We start from the raw sequence: 26,732 nt of genomic DNA, 5'->3' as shown, positions 1-26,732 counted from the left end.
TGATTGTGAATTGAGTGGTCTAATCCCAGCACCACCATGTATAGCATAGCATAACTCACTGTTAAACATGATTATCACTGAGTTTGACTTCTTTTGTTAGATATTTATTACACTGAACATTGCCCTTTATTGTGTTTAAAACGCTGCTTTCTACTGCCGGTCTCCTTCCCAGAAGAGACCTCTAAATTAGTGGTTTCCCACTGGTTAAAAAAAAAATTGTATCCATTTGGGCAGCCAAACAGAGCTGTTGTGGCGAGTGTTTGACTCAACGATTGTAAGATAGCGATTGCTAATCCCTGGCTATTTCCGGCTCAGCCCATCGCCACCTTTTTGGAGCGGATTTATAAAATAAATGACACATTTTTGGTGAGTCGAGCGGTCGTTCTATGGAATGTGGAATTTTCACAGAGATGAGCACTGCTCCACTGGAAATTTTTTCTTGGACACATTTTAGGTTTTCAGCTGATTCTACACACATACACAATGCAAAATGTGCAATTTACCATCATAGTTAAAAGTCAGACATTTATTTTCAACCACGTCATCAATTATGTGGTGTGGCTATTGTTTGACCACTGGTCATACTGGTTTTGTGACATGCTTGCTGCCGCAAGAATGCTTTTCGTGGTTGTAGTTGTTGAACTCGTTCTTGCTAGAAATGCCAGAATTCGACATATGTATTTCTGGAAGCAGAAATTAGTTAAAATGTTAGATTTCCATGTCTTTCTGTGCTTGTCTAAACGTTCCTATCTATCTCTCCTTGTCTGCCTCCACGTCTTCTGTTTGCCAGTCTCTCTCTCTCCTTCCCTCCCTGTGATCCTCGCTGTGCCTCTGTTTCCCCTCTCCGTGTCTCTTGGTCTCTCTTCCTGGCCCTCTGTGTGTGCCTCTCTGTCCATATTGTTTTATCTGTAACTCTGGCCCCTTCTCCTGTCTCCCTTAGTTGTTTTTCATACCCTGCGCCTCCGCATCTCGCTGTCACGTATCTTTCTCTGCGATCCTCCCTGTCTCTCTCTCTCTCTCGCTTGATCGGTCGTTGCCTCTGCCACGAGCACAGCGTGTGGCAGATTGATGCAATTGGTGAACCTGGACTCTTGGGGGCCTCAGTCTACCACCACATGCTCTGCTCGTGTCAACCTCGCACTCGTATGTGTGTGTTCTTTTAAGATAGCTGTGCTGGGAAATCTGTGCGATGTCCTCCCAGGCAGGCCTGGACTGGCCATAGGGCAGCAGTCCATGGGGCAATTTCCGATGGGCCGGTCTGTGTGGGGCACGGGGGGGGGGCAATGCCCCGCCCAAACTGGACGCCTTAATTAATTTATTTTAAGTCGCTTACAATTAAAAGAACAATATTTTAATTAATTCATTATTCATTATATGCACCCGCGATTCCTCATGTGAGCGACAAATATAGAAGTCAAACTCCGGCTAAGATTAAATCTGTTAGATACAGTGAGTACTAAGTCAGTGTCAAAAATATCACGTCAAATGTTGACATAAGAGACAATAAATATTCTTTCTGAGTGCACAGCCACGACTGTAATGTTTATTGTGAACGAACCTTCGCTTAATCAGAAACATAAAGCGTAGCGTTTTTCAAAATACAACGGTTTGTTTTGCTCTCAAATGTAATAAGCCAGTTTAATTGGAGACGTTGAACATTCAGAACCAAAAGTAGAGGACAATAAATACAGCTGATCATCGATTAACCGGCTGCTTCCAGCATTATCCGGCGGTCCCGGGCCGATCCGGCGAGACCGGCAACGCTTGATTGTTTAAAATATATGGACCCGATTTGAAATCGCTATATCTCTGCAACCACGAACCGCACATGAATGAAACTCGTACCACGTGAAATGGCGGGCATAGAGTTTCAAATGATTACTGCTAGATGCCTCTCTCAGCGCACAAACAGCCCCTAGCCTCAGTCATTCGCAAGACACACTGCCTCAACGTTGGATAGGTCGCGCGGGACCCCAAGACTTGGCGCTACACTCTTGGCCCCCAAGATCCCCAGACATCACACCCTGCGACTTTTTCTTGTGGGGAGACGTCAAAGACCGTGTCAGTTTTTGTGCCACCATTAGCGGCTAATCTGGATGACCTCAAAAACAGAATCACGGCAGCGGTGACTTCAGTGTAAGAAGACACTTTGAGAGGCGTTTGGGACGAATTCAACGATCGTCTCGATTTTGTCCGTACAGCAGGTGGAGGGCACACAGAGCATTTATAAAATGGTAAGACTTGATAACTCATTAAACCGTTTGTAACTTTTTGTGTAATGTTGCCATCGTGAAATATACTGCTTTGAAATTGGGTCCATCATTTTCAACACCCTGTATATATACATTATACACTTCATACAACTTAAACAATTAAAATAATGCACGTATATAGATCACCCCATATACAGTAAATGCAATGTTTAATTTGTGTATATTGTAAGTTTACTTGTGCCAATGTCACAAGTAACAACACCTAAAAACAATGTCATACACGAATGTAAGCGAGACAGGTTTGTCACGTAAACAAAACGTGCCAATTATCTACTGCTTCAGCCCACCGGTGTGTTGGAGAGTAAATCCACAACATTTATAATTTGAGTAACGACGTTTATTATTCTGGCAAATCGCCCGATGATGCTGGATGTAATTATCAGCGAAACGTCGTAGTAGTGACTAACTGATGATGATAGTAACTAACTGGCACGTTTTCTTTACGTGAAGAACCTTTCTGGCTATGTCGGGTGGTGGAGGGTTACGACGCACAAAAACCTTTATTATTAATAATATTGGCCGTGAAAGCCTACGTGTTAAAGCCATGTAAGTCGTATGATCAGGCCTAATGGCCAGGATGGCGCGAACGGCAGGCTGCTTTGGAGCCGTTGTCGTTTTTTTAGATGCGTTAATCTGACATCCGAGTTAAAGGTGGCATTTCAAGAATCAAGTGCAAAGCGCCGGCAATGCTACGAGCCAGAGTGTGTGTGTGATGTGGCTGAAGTTAACATTGGGCAAATGTGCCGTAAGAGCCTGCAAGGAAGACGGTTCATCTCTGTGATGTAGGAGTTATTTTGCTTCGATGGAAAGTGCAGTTGGGCATCATTTAATGCAGAGAAAGTTAATCCCATAGTGGGTGCAAGTATTAACCCCCCAGAACATGCCATTTAGGTTGCGTTCTTTTTTCGAAAAATGCGTGCCAAGTTTGGAAAATGTAGGAAACGAAGTTCCAGTCTACCACCTCTCTGTGGTGATGTCCCGTTTGGTGGTGATTCAACCATGGGCATGTCACGAGGATTGTTTCCTCTGTTGCGTGACAGTGAGTTGTCTCTCGTCAAGATCATGGCAGGTAACTCCAGCTTATGTTCGTATATATCTTCCATGTCAATATATATTGGCTCCTCTTCTTCGAATTGTATATAGATAGTCCCTTTAACAGTGCGAAATCTTAAGGAGTTTGGCATTTCGGACTGTTCCTAGTATAATGTGTAATGCTAACAAATACAATCTATGTATGTTGGCTACATACCGTACGCAGCCAACCTGTGTTAATCAGAGGTGCGGGGGAAGGGTAACAAACTAAACACAAAAAGCAATTCTAAATAAAAACAATTTGGAAGGAAGAGCTTTCCAGACGGCCGCGAGAAGCGCATCTGCAAATGCGCAATTCTTCACGCATCTGAAAATGCGCAATTCTTCATGCTAGTCTGCAAACATAAATAACATTTTTTAATAACAGAGGTCAATAAAAATGTAAACACCCACAGATTATTATTTTTTATCTCCATCGACTTATGATAAAGATGAGCCGTAGTTTTACCCATAGTCATTAAATTATGATCTCATTCATGAAAGACTGCCATCAGCAAAAAAGGCCTTTGGCTGGTTCTGAAAATACCAAAAGGTAAGTGAGTTCAGACGTGTATACAATGCTGCAACAATACATCGAATATTGATTCTCTTTTGAAAGAAAGCTTCCCTTTCGCAAATCGGGGGATGCCTGTACAGCGAATGTGTGCACACATGGGCAACATACACGTGTTAACACACCTAGAGATGGAAATACACGCAGAGATACACACGGAGAGAAGTACACACACACACACACACGAAGACAGACATCCAATGATAAAGACAATCCAAGAAGAATGTTACTGAGCTGGTATAGTCTTAACCAGAGCCGTCCCTCGGGGTACGGCGAATCGGGGCGACCGCCCCGGGCCCCGCGCTTTGGGAGGCCCCTCGATTCGACGTCACGCGATGTCAGATGTGACACCTCTGGTGGGGTTTGCCCCGGGCCCGAGCACCCCGCCCCCCCCTATGGACGGCCCTGACTACGGCTACCATCAGTGGCGAGTGACATCTGAACTGGTTCGGCCGCTCCCACTTCACAAACTGGCATTGCCCAGTGATCCCACGTGTAGCCTCAACAGAAGTGCTGGGGCGAGTAGCACCTATGAAGACCGGCAGAGCACACGAGGGGGTGGGTGACCATCACCATGTCTCCATGGAGGCGATGTTAACACATCGCATCAGGTACTGTACTAATTTGAGGCTGAGTCGAGCTAGGGGAGGCCAAGGATCAGTTCAGATAATCGTCATCGGTGTTTGTGGCTGTGAGTGGGAATCGAGTCGAGACACGGAGATACACAGAGACATGGAGACACATACAGAGCACACGGAGATACACACAGACACGATAACACACACAGAGATACGGTGATACACACACAGACATGGAGACACGGAGATACATACATGGAGACACACAGAGACACGGAGATATACACAGAGACATTGAGATACATACAGACATACAGAGATACACAAAAGACACGGGGGCACACACAGAGATACGGCAACACACACAGACACGGAGACACAGAGACACACACACGGAGACAGATACCACAGTGCCGGATTCTACCAGTAACAAAAGTAGCTACATATGTAGCTACGGGCCCCGCATATTCAAGGGCCCCACGCTAAATGCTTTCAAGCTATCAATTCCGGTTCAGTGATTCTGCACTTGCTCTATTACTATAGTACTATACCGCCTTCAACTTTTATGAACGACTGGGTGTTTAAGGTTAGCGATTTGTCTTAGTATCTGGCTGTATAGCAAATGACAAAATACAATTACTTTACTATGCAAGTAAAACAATTGCCTTTTCATATTAATTTATTGTTTTTATTTAGGGTCCCTTTGTAACACGGAGACACTCGCAGACACATGAAGACCCAGAAACACGGCGGAGACCAAAGTAGAAACACGATCCAGGAAGAATGTTACTCGACTGGTTGATTGAAATGGTGATACGTTACTAGATTACACGATTCAAAAAATTTTCCATCCGAATCGCAGCGCATATTTTGAAAGAAAAAAACCATCGTCATATCACGAAACATGAAATGACAAAATAGCGATCGATAAAATTGAAAATAAATAGCGAGTACAGCCACAAATATACTGCAGTGCTTTCACGCATGTTTTCCGGAGTAATCATATGGCGGTGTGACAAGTGTTATGATTTTATTTATTTTGCAGAGCTCTGTTATTTTTTCGTCATGTGTTGTGTCACGAATGGCAACGTCTCATGATGCCACAATTAAAATACTCACGGGCAGGCTTGTGTTCAGTGAAACCTATTCGTCTTAATCCGAGCTGTTCTTCACTCAACGAAGTACTGCAGAAATAGAGACGTTCCTGGTTATACACGCCGAATTATAATATTGATAACAATACAATCGTAATAATGCAAACGCGTACAGCGAAGCACAACACAGTTCAGTAAAAATTGCGAAAATTTATAGGAAACTGATCATACCACGATAGCCAGCCAAAGCGTAGAACTTAAATGAACATTGTTTTACCAAGTAAGGCCCACTGAGCGATATCGATGTTTTGCAGACGCGAGTTGGCCGCCAATAATAGCTCAACGAAGTGGAAATGTATCGCAGACAAACATTCTAAACGCATGTTTGTTAAATCTGATACTTTCCAGGGTACCGTCTACACAACCATGCATTCCCATTAAAACCTTGTACATTCCCTCTTTGTCTACACCAGGGTTGGGGAACGTCCGGCCCGTGGGCCGTATAGGGCCCGCGAAATAATTTGGTGTGGCCCTGCCAAGGCAACCGCAGGCGGGACTCGAAATTCAATAAATCTGGAAAAGCAGTTGCGAGTAGCAACATCATCAATAGCAGTTAACATCACACGCCTCGCAAAAGAGAAGCAGTTCCAGCCATCACATTAGGGGCGAGTTAATGAAATGTTTGACCAAATATAACAGGCACATTTTTAAGTTGATCATTTTGTATGGCCCGCGAATGATGTTATACATATCCAAATGGCAGAGGTGGGACAAAGTTATTGTTATGCAAGTCCAAGTCGAGTCTGAAGTCATCAAATTCATGACTCGAGTCTGACTCGAGTCCAAGTCACATGACTCGAGTCCACACCTCAGAGGTGGGACAAAGTCATTGTTATGCAAGTCCAAGTCGAGTCTGAAGTCATCAAATTCATGACTCGAGTCTGACTCGAGTCCAAGTCACATGACTCGAGTCCACACCTCTGCCAAATGGCCCTTGGCAGAAAAAAGGTTCCCCACCCCTGATCTACACACACATTACATTCTGCCTGAATCCAAATTGCCACAGACATCCTACAAGTGGTGCTCATTTAATTGACTTAGATACCTGAACCCTCAGAGCACTTGGACCATTTTCACTCCACGGCACATTGCTCGAGCTTGCTCCATCTCTTGCTATACTGTGCGTCTGCGTTGTGCGGATGGTCATGTGGTGGCAGTGTGCGCTGCCGGCCGTTTTCTGCTGCATCGGCCACTGAACAAGCACGGGGAAGAGAGTCCCATCTCGTCCGAGCTGTGTGACCAGTGGACGTTCTTTTCTTTTCCGAGAAATTCTCAAAACGCCGGCTGGGCGCACACTGAGACTTTGGTGTGCAGTGGACAAATCGATCGCGAAGCACCGCTGTAGCCACGGTGCCACAGGCATCATCCACGTGCATCTCTCCTTTCTGATGACCCCCTCTATCTACAGCATCAGCAGCAGCAGTACATATCATGACCATCATCATCAAGTGTCGGTGTAAGCTACACGACTCACTACAAAATGCATTCCGTGCCGACCTACGTGCTGTATACAAATCTTCAACCGACCTGTTTGCACTCGCGCGGTGTCCTCAGTGTCTTGCTTTGACCGATCATCGCTGACTTGAAGCCTTTTTATATTTTTTGTGACGCACTAAGAGCGGTGCTCCGAGGTGCTTTTCTCAAAAATGCATCAAAATATGTCAGCAATGACTGGAGGGAAATCACCATTCAAATAAGCACATGCTGTGATATAGATCACAATTGTTCAATAATTGAGAGATTTTGTCAACGCAATGCTGGGTGAAAGCCTCCCCACACCCGGGGCGTTGTATGACCATAGTTCACCACGCTGGTCAGGATTATGTTGTTGAATAGGGTTCAGATAAGACTTACCACTGATTCTAGCTATCGCCTGAAATGGAACTCAGGTCGCCGGATTATTATTGCAGGGCACCACTGCTCTACCCACATTATCAGCCATGATCAGTCCACTGCTGGATGAAGGCCTCGGCAGGCTCTCGCATGCGTTACGTCCCTTGTCCAGCCCAAGCCCATTTTTATTAATGGGCGAGATGTCATTAATCTGCGCATGTTGACTCATCCAGTGGTTCTCAACCTTTTGTAAATGTATGAATAGTGAACATCAATATTTTAGTTTAACACGTAGGCTTTCGTGGACAATATTATTCATAATAACGGTTTTTGGGTTAGATCGCGTTATTTATGAATGTGTCGTAACCCTCCACCACCCGACACGGCCAAACAGTAAATTGCCCGATGAAGCTGGATGTAATTACCAGCGAAACGTCGTACTCAAATTGTAAATGATGTTGATTCACTCTTCAACACATAGGTGGGCTAAAGTAGTGAACTCTTTGTCTTTTGTAAACGTGATACATTTTTTACTTTTTGGCCGTGTCGGGTGGTGGAGGGTTGCGACACATTTATAAATAACGCGATCTAACCCAAAAACCTTTATTATGAATCAATATTTTAACCAATTGTCCATTTTGTGCGGTATATCCGAAGTAGCTGGTAACTGCAAGCGAATAAAAAAAAACTCTACGGATGCCCGGCACGCGTCACGTAATTTGTTAGCGTTCGCTGCTTACTCTTGCAAACCACATTGTTCACGATCAATGAGTTTAGAAAGGTCTTTTACATCGTTCTTACTTACCATATGGATTTTAATTGTATCGTAGTTATTTTATATTGGCAGATTCATACGTGACTATTCACCGATGACTCTCGTGCATGATATAATTTCACACATTTATAAATCACCTCACCTACCCTCAGGGGATCCGCGTACCACCCCCCCCCCCCGGCTGAGAACCACTGCTGCTGTAAGAACCACTGCTGTAAGAACCACTGCTGTAAGAACCACTGCTGTAAGAACCACTGCTGTAAGAACCACTGCTGTAAGAACCACTGCTGTAAGAACCACAGCTGTAAGAACCACTGCTGTAAGAACCACTGCTGTAAGAACCACTGCTGTAAGAACCACTGCTGTAAGAACCACTGCTGTAAGAACCACTGCTGTAAGAACCACAGCTGTGAGAACCACAGCTGTAAGAACCACTGCTGTAAGAACCACAGCTGTAAGAACCACTGCTGTAAGAATCACTGCTGTAAGAACCACTGCTGTGAGAACCACAGCTGTGAGAACCACAGCTGTAAGAACCACTGCTGTAAGAACCACTGCTGTAAGAACCACTGCTGTAAGAACCACTGCTGTAAGAACCACAGCTGTAAGAACCACTGCTGTAAGAACCACTGCTGTAAGAACCACTGCTGTAAGAACCACTGCTGTAAGAACCACAGCTGTAAGAACCACTGCTGTAAGAACCACTGCTGTAAGAACCACAGCTGTGAGAACCACAGCTGTAAGAACCACTGCTGTAAGAACCACTGCTGTAAGAACCACTGCTGTAAGAACCACAGCTGTAAGAACCACAGCTGTAAGAACCACTGCTGTAAGAACCACAGCTGTAAGAACCACTGCTGTAAGAACCACAGCTGTGAGAACCACAGCTGTAAGAACCACAGCTGTAAGAACCACTGCTGTAAGAACCACTGCTGTAAGAACCACAGCTGTAAGAACCACTGCTGTAAGAACCACTGCTGTAAGAACCACAGCTGTAAGAACCACTGCTGTAAGAACCACAGCTGTAAGAACCACTGCTGTAAGAACCACAGCTGTAAGAACCACTGCTGTAAGAACCACAGCTGTGAGAACCACAGCTGTAAGAACCACTGCTGTAAGAACCACTGCTGTAAGAACCACTGCTGTAAGAACCACAGCTGTAAGAACCACTGCTGTAAGAACCACTGTTGTAAGAACCACAGCTGTAAGAACCACTGCTGTAAGAACCACTGTTGTAAGAACCACAGCTGTAAGAACCACTGCTGTAAGAACCACTGCTGTAAGAACCACTGTTGTAAGAACCACTGCTGCTGTAAGAACCACTGTTGTAAGAACCACTGCTGTAAGAACCACTGCTGTAAGAACCACTGCTGTAAAAACCACTGCTGTAAGAACCACAGCTGTGAGAACCACTGATGTAAGAACCACTGATGTGACAATCACTGCTCCTATCCATGTGATTCTCTTTTTGTATCTCAGTTTAATTCCCAGCATGCATCTCTCCATGCATTAGTTTTTTTTATTCTTCACGAATGCCCGTGCGTGTCTGAGCCATATGGCTTAGCAGGTATTAGACACTGATTAAAAACACTTTATTCTGTATACACTAATTGGTATGTTACCTTTAATTGCCGAGTTCAGCTTTCAAAAAACACCCCAACCTGCTCTGCTCCACCTATTCAGACCTTTACGAACTCGGTCAGCCTTCGATAGCTGTCCCAACTACAATACTCTCCTGATTTTTATTCCAGTTGTTTCAGTTTTGACAGATTGTTGAGTTAACCTGTTGCACAGCACCTTTGGTTTTGCTCATATCCATACTGAGCACCATTTCGCAGCGTTCACTTATTCAGCCCCCGGCTCCATGTCCAGCAGTTTGTTCCCATCGGACGTCACGATGGCTACGTCATCGGCACGTCTATGGTGTTTTTTCTCCTGGCAATATCCACGCCGTTGTTTATCTGGCCCGGTGGTTCAGGGGCTTAGTCAGTGCCGGATTCTCCCGGGAGCACAAGTAGTTACATATATAGCTACGGGCCCCGCACTTTCAAGGGCTCCGCGCTAAATGCTTTCAAGCTATCAATTCTGGTTCAGTGATTCTGCACTTGCTCTATTACTATAGTACTATACCGCCTTCAACTTTTATGAACGACTGGGTGTTTAATGTTAGCGATTTGTCGAATTATCCGGATGTATAGCAAGTGAAAAAATACAATTACTTTACTAGGCAAGTTACAAATTTGTGTTTAAATATTTACGCGATTTATGTATATATTTAGGGCCCCTTTATAACATATGCTACAGGCCCCGCACGAGCTTCATCCAGCACTGGGGTCAGGGTGAGTTTATCGCAATGGGAGGGTGCCAATCCCCTCGTTGGCGGTTTGATTTGCCTGTCCCCACCCCCTTCCGTCATTGAGGATTGCGGAATTTCCACCACTGCCTCGACACAAAAGACGATTGCCGTCTCTGCTCAATACATCACTTGCTCTGAAGACTTCCTGGATAACATTTGTTATCATGTTACAGTGTATCATCCATTCTTTTCCCATTAAAATCGATAGTCCCATATAGTGTTAACATTTTTTTAAGCACGCTGTATATCTCCGATTCCAATGTTTGAATGTTGTCGTGAGTATTTTTGGAATAAGTGTGTCACCCCATCAAGTTCGCCTTTTTTATTTCTTTCCAAAAGCATTTTATTAACAAAACGATCCAGCTACACAACACAGAGGATATGAAAGGGGGTTGACCCGAGTGCAACACATTACAGATTAACAGTGCAATAGAAACATGGTTAAACCGCATGTTTTATTCAAATGTGTTAATAAACTCGACAACCCTTTGGTATCTTCTAAGCTCTGATACCTCTTTAGGAGAAGAAGGGAAAAGGGAGGGGAGGGGAGTGCCTAAATGCCCTCATGAATGCTCTTAAGAATAAATGCCCACTGGAGGAGAGGGAGTGAAGGGCTTCAATGTTTGGTGGTATGCGTCCTCCCGGCGACTTAGTTTGGCACTTAGATGCTCTAGAGCAGCAATTTTTGACAATGTATTGGCCCATTCCTGCATTGTTGGGGGAGCGTGCTCTTTCAAGTCGGCTATAATGGTGCGTTTTTGCCATAACATTGAAATTTTGAATAATGTATTTGCCTCCCTGGAAAGGCCTTGAGGTTTCAACCCCAACAGGCGAGGGTCAGATGGTTGTTTTGTGAGTGTTGTTAAAGTAGCAAAGTGATCATTTGGAAAGAAAACTTGGTAATGTTTGGACATTCCCAAAAAGGCAACGTCTGTGTGTTTAAGGGGTGTCCAGGGGGCACCGTAGGCAGTTGGGGGGACGTTTGTTTCGTAGAATTTGGCTCTTCTTTGGTTCGTTAAGTAAGAGCCATGGAGAAATTTAAGTTGGGTTATGGTTCGCCTTTTAACATGTATGTATTTTGGCACTTTATGCAATCATGGTGCGGCTGTTCCGTTTTTTGTAAGCAGTTTGTATTGTTTAAACATGTTTTTCATTTAAGCTTTGATGTGTGAGTGCTGGAATGACTACATTAATTTCTACGGAGTTAAATGCTTTTTTATTGCTTACAAAAGCAAGGAACATTGCAAATTAAATGAATTAGCCATTTGCAGAATCGGATAAATAGCATGTATTAGGGATGAGTTTTGGATTTAAAAAAATCTAATTTTTAAGGATAATTTCCGATCTTTGCCAGACGATTTCCATCAAGCCCTGATGTGATTTGTCTTTGTGCAAACTTTTTCCGATGTTACCGAGTTAGTGACGTCGCTTTCCGTGTTATGGATCAATCCGATACAACACTTTTGTTTTCCGCATCATCCGAAATGTTGTATCTAGGCTTGATTTTCAAATTTTTCCAATGAATCTCAAAATCTGGAGCACATCCCTAGTATGTGTGGTTGATGGTAGAACTTTTCAGAAACCCTGGTTGCATCTGTGGGTAGTTGGCTAATACATGTTTTTAAAAAAAAATTCTGGTCTCCAGTCACGAGCAATGAATATGCATGTGATAGGAGGCTAAATGATTTGTGGATATTAAAGTCAGTGTCATCACCCCTTTCAATTGTCAATTTGGTCGTTTTTTTTAAGGGTAAAGTCCGTTTTTTTAAGGGTAAAGTCCCTAGTAGGGTATGTTCATATTTCCCCCTCCACCAGTGCATGTTGGGTGATGGTGGCTATTTTTAGGTGGAATGACAGTTTTTTTCCTGTTCAACTTTACAAATGGTCCCACGGGGGTTACCCATGGCTACAATTTGAATGTAATTTATTGAGGTTACCCGATGCCACATTAGCTTGGACAATTGGGAATTACCCTATCGTGATTTCCTCTTCATAAAAATATTTGCATTTTCCACTCGGCTTCCACACAAAATGATTTTTTCCTCATTCATTCTTCCATTAAATGAAGGGATTAAAACCAGCTTACATATCTACAGATCCTTCATCCTCTCGTCACACTCAGATACATGTGTTGATGAAGGACACCTGAACCACAGCCCCGGGACTCCAGACCTAAACCGCTGGAGCCTGAATCCTGGAGCCCAAAATACGGAGTGTGGAGCCCACAGCCCGGAGCCTGGACCTCCCGGATTCAGGTTGGGTGTGAGAAGGCCTTCATCCAACAGTGGACTTACAAAGGCTGTACATTACTGTAACACCTAATATATAATTATTGTCATTGACAAATACTGTACCAAATTTGTTCAGCCTGTGTATTTTTTATTTGTGTTAAAGTAACTCCTGTTTGACAGCTGAGGTCTCACTCCGAATCAGTCGGGCGACATTTTCTTTTCATCGGCTGCGGTATGCTGTGTGGAAGATACCCGGTCTGTTACTCCACACGAAGCTCCGGGTCTTCTTGGCCACAGTCATGCCCTCCCTTCTCTATGCTTGTGAAACGTGGACCTCTCTTGTGCAATATCTGCGCCGGTCAGAAACATTCAGGCTGGCCTGCATAAGATACATCCTGGGTTTAACCAGGCTGGATTGTGTGATGCGCTCACAAATCCTCGAATATCTGCACACATTCCCATCAGTGAGCTCCTCTGGCAGGCAAGGCGTTGTTGGCTGGGTCATGTAGCCCGCATGCCCAGCCACCGCTTGCCCAAGCATCTTGGGCAAACTAAACCGTCATGACACGGGCTGGATAAGAAATATACTGATGCAGTACAGCAGGATGTGGAGCTGAATGGACTTGCTGATGACTGGTACCAGCGGTGCAAGATCGACATCTATAGAGGAGGCTCGTGAAGGACGCTACTGGTCAGTTGGAGGCAGTCGCCTCCGAAAAACAACGGAGGAGCGACGCTCACAATAACGAGCGGAGCGCCGGGTGGCTAAAATACAGCAAGTTGGCAGATTAGGGGTCACATCTGGTGCATTTGCCAGTCATCTCAGTCAGTCAACCCATAAACCCATGGTACCTGGGTCTGTCCCGTGACTTCTTTCAGCGAGCCTTCGACACTGCACGTGGACTCAAAGTGCACCTGGCCTGGCACAGGCGCCGTGGTGACGTCATCGCCACTTAGTGGCGAATGGCAGTTGTTGTTGAGGTGAAAAAAAAGTCAATATTTTTTGAGAGACTGCTTTGTAGATAAATACATTTAAATGCCACCCAGTCCTGTTGCCACGATACCACTGCCATGAGAGCTGAGTAAGGGAATGATGACCAGATAAATGCCAAAACATGGTCATCATCAACCATGATCAAGCACTGCATGGATAAAGACCTCCCCACATCGACATCGCTCCTCGTGGTCTTGGATGCCACCATCCATTTCAAGGGCGTTGTGTTCTCTCTTGGCTGCCCTTACTTGGTGGTGGGTAATTGTTTCCACTGTGGCTAACCACTCTTTAGCCCTCCGGCTAGCGGGACCTAGGGGAGGCTGACCCGACCCAGCCAAGGTTCTCGGGTCTCGACCGCTGGCCCACACAGACCCGGCCCTGAGAAGGACGTTGGGTCGGGGGATGCTCAGGGTCCTAGCCTATTGACCACTGGCCTCACTGAGCCAGGGCCCTTATAAGGACGGCGGGGCTTGGGGTCCAGGGTCCTATCGTAGGTAGGCTTCTGAGTCTTCGGCTTGAGGCGGACTGACTTGAGCCGCTCTGGGTTCGGCTTTTATGGGGCTCCCAGTGTCACCCCGCCCCTGGTCACGCCCATCATCTTCTGGAGGGACCTGGATTGTTGCGCAATCCCGCCCAGCCCCCCACACGGGGGCCTGGGGTGTCCCCCTCCGGTTCCCAACCGTCCCCCCAGGATGCTGACCCACGAGACCTGCTTAGCACAGGCCGGACTCGGTATTGCCCCCAGTTGGCCCCTGACTGGAGGTACCTGCTCAACCATAGTGGTGGCGGCGTATTACGCCGCCACCAGTCAAAGATGATCACACTCAGTATGGTCTGGTAACAATAAAACTCACATTTTACTGGTAGGAACCACCTGGTTCCACCAGCCCACAGGGGATTATTGTGTCCGTCCGTCCGTCCGTCGTGCTTCCAAAAATGGGAGGGGTGGGGCTGCGTGGAGAGGGGAGGGTGGTGAGGGGCTGGGTGGGGAGGGGCAGGGTGGGGAGGGGAGAGTGGGGAGGGGCTGGGTGGGGAGGGGAGGGTGGGAAGGGGCTGGGTGGGGAGGGTGGGGCTGGGTGGGGGGTGGGAGGGGTGGGGCTGGGTGGGGACGGGCTGGTCACCCCGTAGTGCCCTTATAAAACTCAACGTTTAATCTACTCACGCCGGCTGGTGCCCGCCCTCACAGTCGGGCATATTTGCGGAATACACCACGCCGCCGTTGACCCTGGCCATTGACCGAGCAACCCTACGTTCCTACCAGCTCCCTCTGCAGGAATGTGTTCATTGTTTTCTCATTCGCTGGTTCCTCATTTTCCGTCGTCACAGTCACTACAGATGGTGAGGAAACGTATTTGAGTTGAGGGGGCTGGGGGCACGGAAGCCTGCGGGGGTGCGTGACGTTTCGGGCAATGCCCCTTCTTCACAGCATATCAGGGTTGTAGGTAATTTCAAACCTGTGTTAGAATTCACATGTAATATTTATATTTTTTTGTAAGGATCATTAAACGTTGCCTTTTACAGACTTTTATTTTTCAAGCAGCGTTATCGACGACCATGTTGGGTTGTTCTTGTTAATATGTTCTTGTTAATATGTTCTTGTTAATGTTCTTGTTCATATGTTCTTGTTAATATGTTCTTGTTAATATGTTCTTGTTAATATGTTCTTGTTAAGTTCATGTCCACCATTGCCAACGCAGTCAATGCCCCCCCCCCCCCAATTGCATTGCCCAGCCCCAGATGAAAGGCAACCCCGTGGCGTGTGGCACGGTTATCGACAGAGCTCGAGTGCTGTTGACGAAAGAAACTCACTACTCGACGGGACGTCTGCCCAAGAAACATTACCAGGCTGCAGCGTGTAACATTGGTTGGCAGGTGTCGTGACGGGCACAGTAACACCCCTGGCCGTGTCCGTTCCACTGTCGGAACGTGCCCCCCCCCCGTATGTGTCTTTGTGTGTGTGGTTTTGTTGTTGTGTGCGTGCATGCTCCGTGTGTGGGTGTGTGCCTGCGTGCCCCGTGTGTGTGCAATTGCGGTGAGTCATTAAGCACCTTCAGACAAGCAAGCCAGCATCAAGGACTCAAGATAAGTGAAAATAATACTTATTTTTTTCAAGTTACTTTATGTTGTTTTATGTACGATACAGCATTTGTGACAATATAACATGCACATGTACAATATTTCTTCTTTATGAGATTAAAAATTATTCCCCCTTTTTGTCGTACTGTAACACATTTTGTAACACTGACCGTATGCGCATTTCAATTCAGTACATTTTATTGTGTTCCGAGTTACGAACCGTTCGACTTACAATCGGGTCTCAGGAACGGAAACCCGTTTGCATGTCGAGGACTGCCCATTCTCACGCATGGTGGGGATTCACCAACGGTGGAGCAACAGGGTTCTGTCAAAATTCGGGCAATCTATATATATAAAATCGCAAATCTGTCTGTCTGTTTGTCTGTCTGTGTGTGTGTGTGTCGCCGGACCATACGCAGTTTCATTAGACGAAATGTGAGGGATTTGCGAGACGCGATTGGTCCGTTTGGTTTTCCACGGCGGTTGCCCCTAGCAACGGGTAGCGACGCATTCGCTGCGGGGTGGACGCCATTTTTAATTCCCGTTAAAAATATGCGCACGCATTAACACGCGACTCTGAGGTAAATTCATCAAAGTTTCACGTCCTCTTCACTCCCCCCCCCCCACCCCAATGTGTGCAATTACTATTATAGGGTCGGTAGATAATACAATTATAGCGATTAGACAGTATTAGTGTAGCGCGGGGGGGGGTTAACGGCCCCGGTACCCAGCCTCAGCCGGGTGGGCAATCTAGGCGAGGCCGGAGGCTCTGCACGGTACTAGGCCTCGACACCCCACCCGTGTTAAGCGACGACTTTGTGGTATAAACTCGATATACCCAGCATTGCCCGGGGGGAAAATACATTAAAAATCTTCTGAAAACTTTCAAACATTACATACCAATGAAAAAACAACTGTGTAATTACTTTTTAACCCGACGCGCCAAGAATCGATTCTTTAAATGTTCACTGTACAAATAGTCATTAAGCTGGGTGAGCATACTGGCAGTCTATAATGTAGACTGTAGCCTGGTTATTAAGCTGGGTGGGTGTACTGGCAGTCTATAATGTAGACTGTAGCCTGGTTATTAAGTAAAGTGAGTCAATTTGTAACACGTAGGCTTTCGCGACCATTATTCATAAACAACGTTATTGGGTTTAGAGCGCCTTATTTATTAATGTGTTGTAACCCTCCACCACCTGACACGGCCAATCAGTAAAAAAGTGTCACGTTGATAAAAGACTAATAGTTCACTGCTTTAGCCCACCGGTGTGTTCAAGCGTGAAACCACAACAATTACCATTTCAGATGAAAAAACAACTGTGTCATTACTTTTAAACACGACGCGCCAAGAATCGATTCTTTAAATGTTGACTGTACAAATAGTCATTAAGTTGGGTGAGCGTACTGCCAGTCTATAAGGTAGACTGTAGCCTGGTTATTAAGCTGGGTGGGTGTACTGGCAGTCTATAATGTAGATTGTAGCCTGGTTATTAAGTAAAGTGAGTCAATTTGTAACACGTAGGCTTTCGCGACCATTATTCATAAACAACGTTATTGGGTTTAGATCGCCTTATTTATTAATGTGTTGTAACCCTCCACCACCTGACACGGCCAATCACGGCCACCACCGGTGACGATTATTTGAACCGGTCCTGGGCCTCCCCTAGGTCGACTCAGCCTAAAAACGAGTAACTGGTGTGGCGTATGAACATCGCCACTGGGGAGACAAAGGCGGCCGGGCATGGTGGATCCAAGTCCCGGGCGAAGCCGGGTAGTACAGCTAGTGGGTATTTAAAATAATAATGTAAATGGATTATGAGACAAGCTGTATATATTGTACTAGTACGGAATCTAGATTTACGATGTGACGTATTAGTGTGATTATGCCCATTTGGCCAGCGAGAAAAAAATCATTGGGGTTGCCGAATATAAGACTTAACGCGTAAATAGGCAATGAAGCATGCACATTATAGGTAATAACAGGGGCGGTTTCTTCATTAGGGCGATTGGGCGACGCACCACCAATGTCATTCAACCACAGAGTCACGCTAGCCGTCACTGCCAGCCTCTGGATATAGTCCAATCAGCGTCATGCTACGTTCTGTGGAGTACCGCCTCTTTTGGGGCGATTTCACTCCGGCTGAGAATCGCCCCGAGTGGCCCCATAGACTTGCATTCAAAGATGTTTTTTTTCGAACGGGGGCGCTCCAATGCATTCTCTATGGCTTCCGGGAGGGCGAGCCCTAACGTGCTTACGTCATCATACGTGCTTACGTCATCATACGTGCTAACGTCATCATACGTAAGCACGTTTCATCCAACAATATAATTTATCGCTACCTAGTGGAATCTTTAATAAAATAAACTTGAGTGGTTTGTTTTAATAGTGAGTATATAAACAAACAAGATGTATTGTAAGAGTCACTTTATTTTTCATTAATATTAAAGAAGTGAAGTTGCCTTTACATGCTTAAGCTGTTAATTTATTCATTGCATGGGTGGACCTTATCCTTATCAATCATCCAGACATTTGCCCCCCCCCTGAGAGATTTTGCAGGAGCCGCCACTGGGTAATAATATATTTAAATTATTTTTTTTATACTCTGATCACATTTGCAATTTCCCCAAGCAGACCGGCCCAACCGGCTCTCGGAATAGACGGGCCCACCAGGGATTTGCCACCTTGGACTGCTGCCCAATGGCCAGTCCAGGCTTGCCGCGGCGCACCACTTATTTGACGAGGTCGGCAGAGCCGCAGACTCGTGCCTCCTCAATCGTATTCTGTCAAACGAAGACCGCATTCCCTATCCACTGCTTGACCCCCCCCACCAGGGTCAAGAGAACTCGTTACTTCGTGAGCGCGCCTCGTCCCGTAAGACCTCTCTACCAGGAGACCAGCACTGCATTGGTTTGAACTATTATTAATTTAGGTTGCTCAGATAAGGGTTACAACCAATGATATGAGCACTTTATTGTATAAATCAGTACGATCTTAACCACCTCCCTTTCCTTTCACCCCTTTTAACGATGTATTGCTTCCCTCACCAATTTCCCCCGATATATTTTTACTCTTGTATTGTTGAATTGATTTATGCAGCCGCAGTGTGCCCGCTGCTTTTAATCACTTGCGTGTGAATAAACGAATATATATTGTATTAAATATGCAAATGCACAGCACACTCCAAAGGCACAGCCGGAGTTAGACAGCTTAAGTTGCGCAGCAAGAAGCTTGGATGTCAATTTTCCAGAGAGCCCCCATCAACTGTGTTACTTCAATGGTGTCCAGCCACAGCTTGATGGACACGTTCAGCAAGAAGATTGTTGAAGTTCCGCCGTTTCCTGCCTGAAGACGTACAGGTTTTCCAACACAGCGGCTACCTCAAAACAAAAAACACAAGAGAGGGCAGTCCTGGGAAAACCAGAGGAGGTGGCAACCCACGATCTTAGTGGCGATGATGATAATGATGGCTGGCAGTTATAATGTCGATGATCATTGGTTAACAAGGAGTCAAATCATCAGCTTTGGTAAAGTCTTCAGAATCTTGTTGAGGCCACCCCCCCCCCCCCCCAATGTTCTGCCGAGTGGTGTTGAGGGAGTTTCTTGAGGTGAAGCAAGTGGAGAGAAAGAACCACGTGCTTGGTTGTCCCGGCCTCCTCAATGACGCCTTTCATGCTGCACGTCCCATAGTCGAGGTTCGAGGGATACATGTAGATCGCAATACTGGCTCGATTTAGCAGCTAACATCAGAGGGTCTTTAGACACAGTTATAGGACACCATATTAAGAAAGCTGGGCGAACATTTACAAGTGGAGATGAAAAGTCAAACCCCCTCTGAGAGGTCGAGAAGCTATTTTTTTTTATGGTCAGACTTCATGGCACGGCCACGGCCCGCATGTTTGAACTTATATGCGGGAGAAACCGTTTCACTTTCTTCACCCTTAGTGTCGGCATTAACGTACCCGGCAGCGTTCACTGGTATGTTTGGAGAAAAGACTGGGTGTGGACAACCCTTTTTAACGTAAATGGGTTTTTCGTGTCTGCGTGGCGGATAATTGGGGACAGAATATAATGGGGATTCGTCACTGCGTGTGGGTATGTCAAGGCTTTTGGGCTTTTGCTTCGACAAAGGGGCACGTTTGTCTTCGTTTTTGCTCAATTTGTTTGTAGTTTGGGGATTGTATAATTCGTTAGATTTGTCATCTGGCAGCGAAAATCTGTGCTTTAGAAGCAAGTTGCTGTATCTGTCTATTTCCTCATAATCTGTAGTTTCATACATATGGTCACTCACGTCAGAAGACGATGAGTCATATTTTGAAACATTTGCTTTAGCATCCCTGTCAACACCGTATGCGTCTTCTTGGAGTGATGTGGTGGATCTCTGTTTCGCTTTAACATCCACATTTGCAATTAGGGCCGTGAGCGTGTGGTAGCAATGTGTGTTTTCGCTTGGCACCGTGGTGGAAGGCACATGTTTGAACTTGTCTTTTTCCACCACGCCTATGTTTTTCGTCTCACCTGGTGGATTGATATCTGGTTGTGAAGCATTATTATTTAGTTTAGAATGTAAAGACTCCTTTGTGAGCTCTTTGATATTCGTTTGCTTCGCATCAATGTTGTGACCTGTATCTCCACTGGAAAACATCCTGATGTATATAGCATTCTCCACTGTTTCTGAAGAAGTAATTTCATGCAAACTAGCATAAATTGGATCTGAATCCTCTGACAGGTGTAGTTTTTGTACATTGGACGTTTCAGACATGTTGTGGCTATTCACACATGGCCGTGGTGTTCCGAGGGTGTATTATATATCCGTGGAAGGCAGGTAGGTGTTATTATAGGCAGATGGAATATGGTCCGGAAAAAAAAAATCAGACGAAACGTGGCACGAGACTGAATCTTTGGCCAACAGCAATCTTGATCCAAAACGATGAAATTTCTTCAAGGTCAGTCTGAAAATAGAATTCACAGTATGAATATTATTTTAACAAAATCACACGTGGATATGGCAATATTACATTTATCTGATGTATACCTCGCAGCAGTTTTAGTTGATAGGAAAAAAATATTCACCAACACTATACCATTATTTCAAAATGTATGCATTGCTTTGGTCTATTGGTGTGCCATGGCTAGTTTATAAAATGGGTTTGTAAATGGGCATGGTTAAAAACGTTCCGTTTTCTTCATAGATACATGAATGGTCCATCAGCTTACGGGTTTTCCAGCCCAGTGCTCCTCAGAGGTATATCTTTGAATTAGCAAACTTGGATTGCATTTCACATTTTAAGCTTCATCAGCAGATTTTTAAAGCAAATATTGCTGTTGCCAGATGTTTAGACTCCATCTAAACAATGAGGCCCTGAGTCAACACAGAAAATAAAATACCCCCGGTTTACGTTGGAGATGCGTTCCTGTCAGGTGCGACGACTAATATCGAAACGACGTCGATCTAAGCGGTTTACAGGGTAGGAGGGATGGAGGCGAAGGCTGAGCGGCGACACGTAACGAGAAAGGACGCACGATGCTGTCAGCGACGTGAGTGTGAGGTTGAGGGGACGCAAATCGGGTTGCGGTGTTAATAATAAAGAAACGACGTATTTGCGAAATGACGTAAAAGGGGGAGACTTAAAATCGGGGTTTGACTGTCATTTATGAAACAAAGTATAACGAGTAACATACACGCATTACGGGTAGCAGGCATAAAAATAAAACATTTACAAGAATAATTAGAAGACGAATTAGGGGCCGGCCATAAATGACGTCACGCAGCTAGGGGTGGGGGGGGTCAGACATTTGTGACGATGTGTGACGGGGGGGGGGGGGGTGAGAAATGTGGCGTCACATCAAAATGCGCAACTTTAAATAAATATAGACAACACGTTCTACTTAATTAAATATACTTTTTTTAATAAATGTTTTCTCCTACAACATCAGAGTGCAGCGGCACATTAAGTACGCACTACAATGACAATAGTTTAAAGCGATTTGAAGCATGTTTTATTTTGGGGGGGGGGGCAGAGCTTCGTGACGTCATATTTGAGGGAGGGGGGTCTGACTTTTTGTGACGCTGTGCGATTTCTTGTAACGAAATAACAATAGACTGAATGTAATATTTTTACTGGGCAAATCATAAGTACAAGAACTCGGGGAAGACAGGGAATGAAGTACATAATACAATTTAAAAAGTAGCGTGACTAGCATGGCGGCAGGGTGTGCCATCGCCCCCACCTGATGGCCAAAACTGTGATTTGGGGTCTCCTTGACAACCACCGTAAGATCTGTTTTCAACAACAGTGTAAAAGAACAACATGACTTATTTATAACGCGGTTTAAATTTATTTTTTATAAAAAAAATGCTTTCATTCACATTTCACGTTTTATTTTAATTTTATTTAAGCACTAACGTTTGGCTTTCGCAAAGAGAGTGTGTGTTTCTATGTTGTTGTTGAGGAGCCGGCGATATATAATAACCCTGGTGCGACCGTGTCAGACAAATCAAACCCACCTGACCGATTTCCGCAGCCCCTGAGTTGGCAATGTCGTTACCACGCCACTGAATTTGAACAATTGCATGCTGCCGGGAGTGTCTCATTCAAGGTTGTTTGAGTAAATATCATGGAAGTGATCACGAATGTCTTGATAAATCTCTTACACCGCGTCAAAAGCCAAGCAGCCGAGCTCTGTGCATGCATCAGCTTGTTGATAACATGGTGTGGACACTGTAACACCTTGGTGATAAGCGATCGGTGGTTGTCCTACGGGCAGACAGTCCATCATAGAAATGTTGAATTTCCGCTTCTGAGTTTAGGCTGCCAGGTAAAAGATTAGCTCCATGCCAATGTTAGGCTTTTTGTTATCATATTATAATGCACTCTACAGTTTTTGGGGAACAGTGGTGCAATGGTTAGTGCACTGCGTCATGAACCCAGAGACTTGAGTGATATTCCCTGTCACAGCCAACAAATCGTCTTGGCCCCCTTCATCAAGCGGTATGTCTATAAACAACCTCCGCGATCAATGCCTCATGGGTATGCTTTCGTCAAGTTGTAATCCTATAATCCGTGATGCACCGTGGAGCTCCGTCCCAAAATGCAAGGTGACAAACATTGTGTCGACAACGCTGTGCCGCAGATTACGGGAGAAATTAGCTGCGCGACTCCGTTTCTACCGTAAAAAATGTCAGAAGCAAAACCCTTTCAAAACCATTTAAACCAACTGATGCATAACCGGGTCAAGCGGTTTTGTAGTGAATGGGAACCACACACAAAAACCACCCGGTTTGAAATTGTCACCAAAGATCGTGGGTTGCCACCTCCTCTCGTTTTCCCAGGATTGCCCTCTTTTCGTTTAAGGTCGCTGCTATCATGGAAAACCAGAACATCTTCCTGGGATATTTATAGTCCTAGTTTTGACAGTCGCCTAATGATACTATACGATAAGTCCACACTTAACGTGTGGTGTTCACACTATAACGCGTTTCCGCTCTAACGCGGTTCTTCCATTCGGGACCGCTTATCGCACCCAACGTGGAATGCGTACTATTGTAATGCAGAATGCGCCCGTTATAATGCGATTTCTGAACGGTTTGCCGACTAACAACTTTTTATAACTGCGCCGCTGAGCGGTATAATTCAGTACGCAAAATGACACACTAACGCGGCGGCATAATTTCAGTTATTTGTCCCGCCGTCTCACTGTGTGCGTACATCGTATCTTGCCAAACCTTTTCGTGCCACTATTTATGGGGAAATTGTTTTCGCTTAACGTGGACATTTTCAAGAACGCATCTATCACGGTCAACGAGGACTGACTGTACTCATCTCAAGGCATGTAGTTATCCCCTCTTCCTATATCATAAGGCGTTCTTCTTCACTGTTTAATTGTACCTTAAAGGTGGAAGCCCTATTATTACCATCCATAGATTTAGAAAAAGTAGACAAGAATGTTAAACCCCGAGCCAGATGGATTTTTCACATATTTTTCATTTTCGCACTGTGGGATGCATTTTATCCATAAGGAAAGTCCCTGCTGACTTCCCAAAAAGTGGCATTTTTTCATGAACCCCTGAGAGATGATAAGCCGAGTCGATTCTAGCAGCCTTAATCCCATTGCAAATCAACAGCCAGCCAGATACAAGATGTATAATCATGATGTACATACGAAGAACAATTACAATGGAGCGTTCATCCTCGTCGTCTCTTAAAGAAGACGGAGGAGGAACCCAGAGTGTAGAATTACAGTGTTAGACCACAGAGTATTTCGTGTTGTGCAGAACTGTAATATTTGTACCGTACAGCTGTCAAGATGTCTTCGTGACCCAAGCCGTTGATGACAAAACCACCACCTTCATCCGCACCTTGTCAAAGGCCCTCTGCCTTCCACCACATCCAAAAAGCTGCTGTGCAGGAGACACACACACACGACGCATCCAACTCTTGACCTTAGGTCTTCCCATATATTCTACTATGCTTATTATACACTGGACCATAACTCAATTCAGTTGTATAGTTTATACACGAAGATAAAAAATAACGGACAAGGATCCTCCCTATAGCCTTTACAGACTGTTGGGGCAAATGCTGTTAGCGAGCACCTATGAAGGCCAGAACGGCGCACGAGGGGTTGGGTGGTCAGCACCATGCCCGGCCGACTTTGTCTCCCCAGGGCTGATGTTTTTACACCGCACAAGGTGCTCATTTGAGGCTGAGTTGACCTAGGGGAAGCCCAGGACCGGTTACAAATATTTGCCACTGTTGTTGGTCGTGAATAGGGAATTGCCGGTTTCGTAGCAGTGTACTACTCTCTCCGGACACGTGATCACCCCCTAGTCCGCCACCTATGTGGACACTTGTGATCACGTGTCTACGGGGTCAACCAGAATGCCATGGCCCGGGGCAACCCTGCCCCTGGGCTGACGCTCACCCCCTGCCCCTCGGGGGAGCACCCACCGCATGCTGTGCGTGGTGCCCGCACTATCCCAGTGCTCGCCAAGCCCCGCTAGGGCTGTGTCACACACAGCCACCCACAAGGCGCTGTCCCCGCTAGGGCTGGTGTCACACACAGCCACCCACACGGCGCTGTCCCCGCTAGGGCTGGTGTCACACACAGCCACCCACAAGGCGCTGTCCCCGCTAGGGCTGGTGTCACACACAGCCACCCACCCACACGGTGCTGTCCACGATGTAGGAACATCGAATGGAACGACCCTTCCGGGCCAGCACCATACAGTGACATAGCCGATGTCACTAAACATGTTCACCACATATAAACTAACGCATTGTTTTTTTTATTTTAACAGATAGGGTCCACTGATCTACACCTGTATAGCTCTTTTTTAGAAGCGACCTGGCCACAAATGATTGCTCAACGAAGCGGCTTATCAAGTGGAAATATATAATAGTAGCCGAATACACTGAACGTAGTACCCTGGTTTACGTTGGGGGATGCGTTCCTGAATATCGAAACGACGTCAATCAATCAAAGCGATACACACGGGGTAGGTGCTGGAGCCAAAGGCTGAGAGGCGACAGATAGCGAAAAAGGACGGACGGACGACGCTGCCAGCGACGTGAGTGTGGGGTCGAGACCACGCAGATCGGGTGACGGTGTTAATAATAAAGTGGCGACGTATTTGCGAAACGGCACAAAAGGGGGAGATGTAAATCGGGGTATTGCTGTATACACACATAAGTACTTGCAAACAAACACGACTGATGTATTACATGGCACCTGCAGTATGACAGCCAAACGATGTTGTTCATGCTCACGGCCAATACCAGTGATGATTATCTGAACCTGTCACGGGCTTCCTCCCCTAGATCGACTCAGCCTCAAATTAGCACATTATGCGGTGTGTAAACATCGCCACTGGGCGAGACAAAGGCGGCCGGGCGTGGTGTTGGCCACTCACCCCCTCGTGTGCCGCGCCCGGCCGTCATAGGTGCGACTCGCTAACAGCACTTGCCCCTACAGTCTGTTAAGGATACACGGGGTGATCTTCGTCTTTGTGCGCTACGTGAGTGGCAACACTTATCACGGCCGGTACCTTGCGGGTCTCCGGGTCTCCGTGTCTCCGCGTCTTCGTGTCTTTGTTGGTCGGAGCTTCGCAGGAGATGTCCGCCCCCCCCCCCCCCCCCGTGAACAGCACAGAGATTCTTCACTCGCAGTGCCGCCTTAGCGCAGGTGAGACTTATTGCGTTCGGCGTGCGAAGAGTTGACAGATGCGCGTTGCCCACGATGGGAGTCACTGGGCATCTGTCGAGGCTGAGGAGTTGCTGTGTGCTGGTCACGACCCCCCACAAAAAGGAGGATGTAACTGGATTTTTTTGTTTAAAACCGCCCAACCGGTTTCTCGAGGAAAATACCACACGGGCAATTGTTGTGTTTTACCTACGTGACTTTACCGAAAAACCTAAGAATTTGTAACAGACTGTCGGGGCAAGTGCTGCTAGCGAGTAAGCACCCCCTATGAGGGGATAAACACGCACTTAGGAGTATTTGACTGTTGCTATACATTTGCACGTGATATGCCACTCTGTCGAGCTATCATTTGTTATAGCCAGGTCGCTTTTGAAAAAGAGCTATACAGCTCAGTGGCCTTTACCTGGTAACACACAAATAGCAGTCATATATGTTTTTTAGGGTGGCCAGCACCACACCCGGCCGCATTTGTCTCCCTCGTGCACCAGGTACTCATTTGAGGCTGAGTCGACCAAGGGGAGGGCCAGGACCGGTTCGGATAATCGTCACCATTGGTGGTCGAATTGAACCCGGTTGAAATGTCCAAATGATGGGGCTACTTAGGTGAGCTGTT

General features: G+C 45.9%; 1 protein-coding gene and 1 long non-coding RNA gene across 7 annotated transcripts; both read right to left on the bottom strand.

Annotated features, from left to right (window-relative positions):
* Positions 1–1,414: 1,414 nt before the first annotated feature.
* Positions 1,415–7,723, bottom strand: LOC133351716 (uncharacterized). The gene is made up of 3 exons (XR_009756215.1): positions 7,178–7,723; positions 5,616–5,680; positions 1,415–3,700 (listed from the first exon to the last, which is right to left on the bottom strand). It is a non-coding gene; the product is annotated as an uncharacterized LOC133351716 (long non-coding RNA).
* An 8,224-nt stretch (positions 7,724–15,947) lies between these two features.
* On the bottom strand, positions 15,948–26,175 carry LOC133351651 (uncharacterized). 6 transcript variants are annotated; one of them, XM_061567016.1, is made up of 4 exons: positions 25,965–26,175; positions 24,214–24,317; positions 22,148–22,197; positions 15,948–20,868 (listed from the first exon to the last, which is right to left on the bottom strand). In XM_061567016.1, the coding sequence occupies exon 4, from the start codon at positions 20,676–20,678 to the stop codon at positions 19,767–19,769; it is 912 nt and encodes a 303-aa protein (XP_061423000.1). In that variant the 5' UTR covers positions 20,679–20,868; positions 22,148–22,197; positions 24,214–24,317; positions 25,965–26,175; the 3' UTR covers positions 15,948–19,766. The 6 variants fall into 6 exon arrangements, with proteins under 6 accessions (XP_061423000.1, XP_061423002.1, XP_061423001.1 ...); XM_061567018.1 differs by having other exon boundaries at positions 24,214–24,314; XM_061567017.1 differs by lacking the exon at positions 22,148–22,197 and having other exon boundaries at positions 24,209–24,317.
* Positions 26,176–26,732: the final 557 nt, after the last annotated feature.

The sequence above is a fragment of the Lethenteron reissneri genome, chromosome 38 (assembly GCF_015708825.2).
Source record: "Lethenteron reissneri isolate LAM-NWPU_2019-01 chromosome 38, ASM1570882v1, whole genome shotgun sequence".
NCBI lineage: Eukaryota > Metazoa > Chordata > Hyperoartia > Petromyzontiformes > Petromyzontidae > Lethenteron > Lethenteron reissneri.
Note: the sequence above shows the minus strand (reverse complement) of the source record. Positions and strands in the feature narration are given on the sequence as shown.

Coding starts and splice junctions, on each gene's coding strand:
- LOC133351651 (XM_061567017.1), bottom strand. CDS start 20,678: ATGTCTGAAACGTCCAATGTACAAAAACTACACCTGTCAGAGGATTCA.